This window comes from Corylus avellana, chromosome 6 (assembly GCF_965113065.1).
Source record: "Corylus avellana chromosome 6, dhCorAvel1.hap1.2, whole genome shotgun sequence".
Taxonomy (NCBI): Eukaryota; Viridiplantae; Streptophyta; class Magnoliopsida; order Fagales; family Betulaceae; genus Corylus; species Corylus avellana.
Genome location: NC_142495.1, coordinates 6,598,850 through 6,606,865, shown reverse-complemented (window position 1 = coordinate 6,606,865; position 8,016 = coordinate 6,598,850). Strand labels below are relative to the sequence as shown.

Below are 8,016 nucleotides of genomic sequence, written 5' to 3'. Positions count from 1 at the left end.
GTTTCTTGAATACATATGGGCAGTTAATGTACTTTGTTTAAAAATTTTAAATAGTCTCCCTATAATGTTGGAGAGAAGTAAATTGTGAGACCATAGTTATTTTACATTAAATTACGTCATGATTAATTAAGTATCGGAATAATAAAAAACCAGTTCACTTAACTAAAAATTATGTGTTCATGCCATGCATCGCAATCACAATTTTCTAAAGAAGGTTTCCGTCATATATATGTGGGGAGAGGGTGTTCGAATTAAGCTCGATCGTATGTAGCATAGTAGAAGCTGGGTTACACGTCATAGCAGCAAAACCTATAATGGCTTGCTCTCTCTTCATTTGTAGAGATTAATCATTAAGAGCATTCTTAATGGAAGAGCCAAATATTACTTTTATCTAAAATAACTCTTCAAATGTTTAAAAAAGCTCTTACATTGGATTAGCCAAAAAAAAAAAAAAAAATGTAAAATAGATATTTGATTGGAAGAGCTAAAAAAAAGGTTAAATGTAATAGCACTTTTCAAGAGAGTTATTTTATTTTTCATTCTTTCTCTCACCTATTTTCTCTTTTTTCCAAATCTTTTCCTACTTTTTTTTGCATGTTCTCTTTTTCCCATTTTTCCTCTCACATGTTCTATTTTTTTCAAAACTTTTCTTACTTTTAATATATTTTAATAGAATAGATAAAAATATAGCTAATCGGATGTAGAGACATTTAAAAATGGCTTAGCTAAATTAGATAAAAGTGAGTTTTAAGAAGTCATTTTACATTAAAATATAGCTCCTCCATTGAGAATGCTCTAAGAAGAAAGAGTATATGGAATTGGAAGTGGAAGTGCTATTGATAGGATATTAATAATCCAGCACTAACACCCTTTTAATTTGCCGGATTTTTGGGCACTGACACCCCTTAATTCGAAGGAATCAAATTAAGGCCATGTTTGGTTTGTGGAATAGACCTTTGGATTGGACTAGCTAACACTAGGGCCCCGTTTGGTTTGCAGAATAGACTCTTGGATTGGAGTAGCTAATACTAGATATAGCTAGTCCTTTGCTTGGTAACACTCTATTTCTGGAAATAGTCTATTCTCATGGGACTATTAATCCCATATACACAAGGGTAACTAAGCCACTAAAAAATGAGTGGCTTAGCTATTCATTTCATGTGGGATTAAATTAATTGTGTAAATTACTACAAAAAACTCAACTTGTGGGATTAAATTTCGTTCTCTCTCTCTGATTCTTCTCTCTCTCTCTCTCTCTCTCTCTCTCTCTATATATATATATATCCGTTTCTCTTTTTTTCGTCTCTATGTTTTGTTATCTCTCTTTTTCTATTTTCTCTCTATTCTTTTGGTACAGTTTTTCTACAAGTGCAAACAAAAATTTTCTTTTCTCTATGCAGTCTCCCTTCTCTGTACCGTTTCTCAGTTTTTTTTTTTTTTTTTTGATTATATGTACCGTTTCTTTCTGATTTTCTTCTCTCCGTTTCTCTTTTTATTTATTTATTATTTTTTATTTATGTACCTGTTTCTCCGTATCTCTTTTTTCTCAGATTATTTATTTATTTTTCTTTGACGGAGAAATATAATCCACAAGGTTTTTATAAAATACAAATATATAATCTGTTTTTTGATTTCTTTTGATTCTCTGTACATTCTCCAACTATATTTTTTTTCATTTCAAGATTGAGTTTGATTCTGTTTTCTCCAACTATATTTTTTTTATATAAATAATTTTGTAGCATAATTGCAAAAAAGAAAAAGAAAAAGAAAAAGAAGCCCACATACCTGACATAATTAAAAACAAAAAAGAAAAAGAAATTATAGTAAAGTTGTTTAGGTTTAAAAAAAAAAAAAATGAAAGTCCTTAATAGTATAAATTGTATTTGTATTATAAGGGTATTTTAGAAAATTTGATCACAATATGATTCAATTCACCAACATATTGCATTGTACCAAACGAAGGAATATGATTAGCTAATCTATTCCAGTGTCACAACCAAACAAAGGAATAAAAATAGCTAATCTATCCCGCACTCTGTTATTCCCAGTAGTAGCTAATTCTTTTCCAGTGGACTAGACATTTCACAAACCAAACGAGGCCTAAGCGTGTGAGAGAGGGGGCTTAAAATTCTTACCAATTTTAGAAATCAAAACAAAAACCAAAGCAAACCCATGTATACATACCCTCTTCAACTTGTGAGAATCGCTGGTGGTGGTGTTGTTCAGTGGGTGTCGCCCAGAGAGAGAGAGAGAGAGAGGAGAGAGGAGCGTGGGAAAATGGGGGAGGTGAAATGGATTTGGGTGAGATGAACGGGATAATGCAACCAAAAGACAAAAATAACCTTGCTTGATTTAAGCATGACGAACAAAGAAAATGGGCAAAATTGTAAAGATAATTGTGTATACTGAAAGACAACAATAACCTTGTCTTATATAACTATGATTAAAAAAGGCGAAGGGCATAATAGTAATTAAAACAATCAAAAGACGGAAATAACCTTGCTTGTCATGCTTGAGTTAACCATGTACGTAGAACAAAAAAGAAGAAGAAAAAAAAAAAAAAAAAAAAAAAAAAACAAACAAACAAACAAAAAGGAAGGGCAAAATGGTATTTTCATCATCAAATAAAATTGGAACCATTCTTTGTGACATCGCCTCTTTTTATATATCCTCTAAGGACATATAAAAAGAGGCAAAAACAAACATGAATCCTCTCACACAATCAATTAAGCAGAAATAAACATGATATAGTGTTTAAAAAAATATAAACAAAATGATAACAAAAATATAAGATTTACGTGGTTCGGCACTTTGTTTACATTTACAGTACAACGGTAGAGAGATATTTTACTAATTCAAAAGGGGAGATATAAAAGAGTATTTAATCACTCACAAACCCAAATTCTCAAATACACCCAATTTCCTCTCAACTCACCTCTCGTCTCTTTCTATTTTCTGCACTCTCTCTACTTGTTCTCTTGCTGTAAAACCTGACGGCTATTTATAACCATAATGTAAAAGAGAAACAAAAATGGTGGGTGCTTCTTTTGTCAAGCTTTGCAATCTCTAATTAATAGAATGCAAAGGAGAAGAAGAAGGAAAGCAAAAACAGAGATGAGTGTGCGGATTGAAAAACAGAGATACTGAATTCTGTATATTCAACTTGATTCAAAGAATGATGAAGTACGATGTTTATATACTTTAATACTTCGATAAGCATAACAACTTTCGAACTACTTAACTGCAGCTAACAACTTAACTAATTAACAACTAACTTTAACTAATCTCCAACTACACTGAAACAGTACAATAACAAACTTACAAACTAAAAAGTTTAGCTTAATACAATCGTTTACAATTTGTACACGTGCATGCAGACAACTCCCATCTGAGTTGTCTGATGGGAGTTGTCTGATAGTTCACAAAAGAATAAACCAAAGATTTAATGTAAGGCTGCCCAGTCTGCTACAACTCTCAGGTGCAGAGAATTCTTGATGTCTTCATACGGTGTGCTTTGGAGATAAAGATAAATCACAAATCTTGATGAACAAATGAGGTGGAAGGCTGGCAGATTCTTTTGACAAAAACTGAAGAGCAAATGTTAGGCGCAGCTAGTCTTAGGTGCCTGTTCTTATTGTGCACAATAATTGATGAACAATATAGAATAAAAAAAAAAAAAGACTAGACATAGATTTAACGTGGTTCATCAATTTGCTTATGTTCACAGAGAGGTGGTTATATTTTTTTCTTAATAATCAAGGGTTTCAACATAGCGCGCGCGCACACACACATATATATATATATATATATATATATATATAAAAGAAAAACCCTATCCCTAACCTATCCCTAAATCCTACTGATCGATAGCAACGTATTAAATAAATTTCTAAAATAACCGACGTTCACTAGTTTCACCCGTGCGTGAAAAAAAAACAAGGGCAGCCCACAATACAAGAATTTTCCTACTTTGCCTTCTGCTAATGAAAATCTTCATTCGGTGCCTAATTATTTTTCTTTGACTATGAGCCAAATTTCAACGTACACCACCTTCAGACGGCTTATAAATCGATCGATCAATTGATTAAACTTGCAATATCTAAACAAATTTAGAGCAGATTTCTCTTCAAGTTTCGCCAATGGCCTCTCTATTGAAATCGACCCCAAAAACTCATGATGGTGATCATGAGAATGAAGAAGAGAGCTTCACGTATGCAATGCACGTGGCGACCTCCATTGCGCTGCCCATGACCTTGCGATCTGCCGTCGAGCTTGGCGTTTTTGAAATACTAGCAAAAGCGGGTCTGGGAGCCAAGCTCTCCCCCTCACAGATTGTTCAACACATGCCAACCAAGAACCCCGAGGCAGCCACAAAGATGTTGGACCGTATTCTGAGGATGCTGGCCACCCACTCTTTGCTGTGTTGCTATGTGGTTGCTGGTGACTCATTAGGATCCTTTAATAGGCTTTACAGTCTTTCTGATGTCTCTAAACACTTCGTCTGCAACGAAGATGGTGTCTCTTTGAGCCCTCTCATGGCCTTGGTTCACGACAATGCCTTGTTAGATATCTGGTCTGTTCTCTATTTTCACCTCCACTTTTCTTGTCCCCCCTTTTGTTCATAATTAGTGTTTGTCAAAAATATAAAGGGTGTCAACGTGACATATGCAAAAAAAAATTAAGTCAACGTGTTACAAGTGAAATGTTGTTAAAAAAAGGGACGTTAATTGATGGTTTTTTAGTAGTGAGAGAAAGCACGTGTTTATGCTTTCTTATCAAGATTCAAAAAAAGTTTTGTTGTTCTGGATTCTAGTACAATATTCTTTTTTTAATTTATTATGAAAATCATATGATAGTTAAATATTAGAATTTATATAATATTTGTAGATTTATTTACAAAGTATTGCTCGTACGGATAATTCAGTTGGATGTGCTGATTCTGGTATTTTAAGTTCAATGAAAAAAAAAAAACAAACTTCTAACAGTATTCAAATATGACATCTAACCCGAAATATTCATTGACAGGTCCCAACTGAAAGATGCAATTCTTGAGGGAGGAGTTTCTGCATTCAACAGGGTTCATGGCACGGACTCCTTCGCGTATACCGGGTTGGAGCCCAGGCTCAATCAGGTTGTTAACACAGCCATGTTCAACCACACTACCATTGTTATTAAGAACATCCTTGACTCCTACAAAGGCTTCCAACAACTCATACAATTGGTTGATGTCGATGGCGGTCTAGGAGTCACACTTAACTTGATCACTTCCAGATACCCCCATATCAAGGCCATTAATTTCGATTTGCCCCATGTCATTCAACATGCCCCACATTATCCTGGTATATATGCTATTCTTTTATATATAATGTTCTTCATAAGCTATATATATATATATATAGTGTACATATATATATATATATATATATATATATATATATATATATATATATATAGTGTGTGTGTGTGTGTGTGGATAAAGAGAGGTGTTAATTATTTGTGTTGCAGGTGTGGAACATGTCGGAGGAGACATGTTTGAAAGCGTTCCTAAGGGGGACGCCATTTTTCTGAAGGTGGGTTTTATTGATTTGTGTACTTTTTTGTATATGAGTTGAAGAGAAATGGTGTTATAATTTGGTATATATATATTTTGTAGTGGATACTCCATGATTGGAATGATGAAGAGTGCTTGAAGCTGATGAAGAACTGCTACGAGGCAACTCCAAAAGATGGAAAGGTGATTGTTGTGGATGCAGTTCTTCCAATTGTGCATGAGATTAGCACTAGCACTACAAAAAAAAAGAAGAGATTTTTTGACGTGGCAAACAGTAACTAATTTTTACCACGTCAAAACATTTTGACGTGTCTAAGTAGACACGTAAAAAAAAATATTATTGACGTACTGCATTTTAACACGTCAAAAGTTTTTGACGTGTCAACCTAACACGTCAAAAACTTTTGACGTGTTAATTTAAGATGTCAAAAGTTTTTGACGTGTTAGGTTGACACGTCAAAAACTTTTGATGTGTCAAATCAACACGTCAAAAATAAATTAACATTAATTTGTAAATAATTAGGTAATAATTGATATCAAAAATATGTATTAAAAAATAATTAAATTTAATTGGCATAAAAAATTAAATTTGATTGGTGAGGAAAATTAAGTTTATCATATTAGTATAAATTACTTGGTATATATATATATATATATATATATATATATGTTTGTTGGATATATATGCATGCGTAATCATTCTAGCTATATATTGTATACCAATTAATATAATTATCACATGCATGCATCTAATTCAACCATTTCATTAATATTAAGTTAAACATGATATTATCATGCATATATGTATCAGTCTAGTAATATTAATATGATAGCCATTTTAATTTTTTAAAAATATATAAAACATACTGAATACATTTATTTTATAAGACCCGCAAACCTCACATGAACTCGGCCAACACAAAATATGTGGTCGGTGAGTGGATACATCTAATTATCTATACATCTAGAATATTAATTTATTTATTCTTTAATTAATTGTAATTGTGTTGTATGGATATATAATGTGGACATATAAGAAGAAAAAAAAATGATATAATATAATAAATTATATTTGTAATAGAAATTATATGATAGAGTAAATATAATTTTAATACAAATATAATTTAATATATAATCTTAATAAATTAAAATAAATATAATTTATTATATTTTAAATTATATAATATAATTAAATATTATATGTTTTTGACGTGCCATGTGTGGCACGTCAAAAACTTTTGATGCGCGACGTGTTGTAGTTAAAACGTCAAAACATTTTGACGTGTCTAACCAACATGTAAAAAAAAAATTAACATTTTATTGTAATTAGGAAATAATTGATATAAAAAATATGTATTAAAAAACAATTAATTTTAATAGGCATAAAAAATTAATTTTGATTGGATAGGAAAATTAAGTTTATCATATTAATTAGTATAAATTACTTGGTATATTTGTATATGTATATGTATATATATATCACATGCATGCCAATTAATATCACATGTATATTATATAATTAATTAATGTACACTAATTAAACATAATCATGCTATATATTAATGTATGCTAGGAAAGGTGGTTAGATTAGACGGTTAGCTAACAAAGGTGGGGTGATGATATTTTGTTGTTATTAGAATGATAATTATAATTAGGTATTATAATTATTAATGGTTATAATATATATATACCAAATTATAACACCATTTCTCTGTTCTCTGTTGCCCGGCAGCAGAGAAAAAATATTTTTTCTGTTGCCCGGCGGCAGAGAACAAATTTTTTCTCTGCTGCCGGGCAACGGAGAAATTTTTTTTTCTCTGTTCTCTGCTGCCGGGCAACAGAGAACAGAGAAAAAAAAAAATTTCTGTTGCCCGACAGCAGTGAAAAAGGGCAGCAGAGAAAAAAAATTTTCTCTACTGCCGCCAATGAGAGAGAGGGGCACCGGAGAGAGGGAGGAGGAGCTTAGTTCTTACCCAGCGTTTTCTGTAGGGGTTATATCCGTCATCTCTGGCTTTTTTTTGTATCGGCCGGCGGCGTCTCCGGCGACGTCTCCGGTGGTAGGTTGGTGGCTGGAGCGGTTTTGGAGAAAAATATGAAAAGGTTATTCTAGAAGGTGTTTTGTTTTAGGTATTCTAGAAAAAAGATTTGGTGAAACACCATATTTTTGTTACAGTGTTCCACGCTGATGTGTCGCCTTCTTATTGGAGGGCACAAAGGCCTTGGTTTATGCCACGACCCTATAGAAGTTATTCTCTTATATTTATCTTATGATTTTAATTGTTAAGTATTAAATTATTGTTTCTTTAATGCATGAACTTAAGGATATATTTGTTCTTTTAATTGTTTAAATATAAATTGTTTGATGTCTGGACCTGAGAATAATTAACTAAGCCACATATGTTGGTAAATGTTTATGGTACTATCCAAAATTGCAATCGGAAAGCTCTGGCAAGGCAAGTCTTGGG

The 8,016-nt window shown here is 32.2% G+C and overlaps 1 protein-coding gene across 1 annotated transcript; it reads left to right on the top strand.

The window, feature by feature from the left end:
* The first annotated feature begins 4,108 nt into the window (after nt 1-4,108).
* On the top strand, nt 4,109-5,833 carry LOC132188393 (isoflavone 3'-O-methyltransferase 4-like). Its single transcript, XM_059602830.2, has 4 exons — nt 4,109-4,573; nt 5,026-5,339; nt 5,506-5,570; nt 5,654-5,833. Exons 1-4 carry the CDS (start codon nt 4,140-4,142, stop codon nt 5,831-5,833), a joined length of 993 nt encoding a protein of 330 aa, XP_059458813.2. The 5' UTR covers nt 4,109-4,139.
* Nucleotides 5,834-8,016: the final 2,183 nt, after the last annotated feature.

Excerpts from the sequence above, each read along its gene's own strand:
- LOC132188393 (XM_059602830.2), top strand. The coding sequence starts at position 4,140 with ATGGCCTCTCTATTGAAATCGACCCCAAAAACTCATGATGGTGATCAT. Across the intron at positions 4,574-5,025 it reads AATGCCTTGTTAGATATCTG|GTCCCAACTGAAAGATGCAA; the intron begins GTCTGTTCTCTA and ends ATTCATTGACAG. Across the intron at positions 5,340-5,505 it reads ACATGCCCCACATTATCCTG|GTGTGGAACATGTCGGAGGA; the intron begins GTATATATGCTA and ends TTTGTGTTGCAG.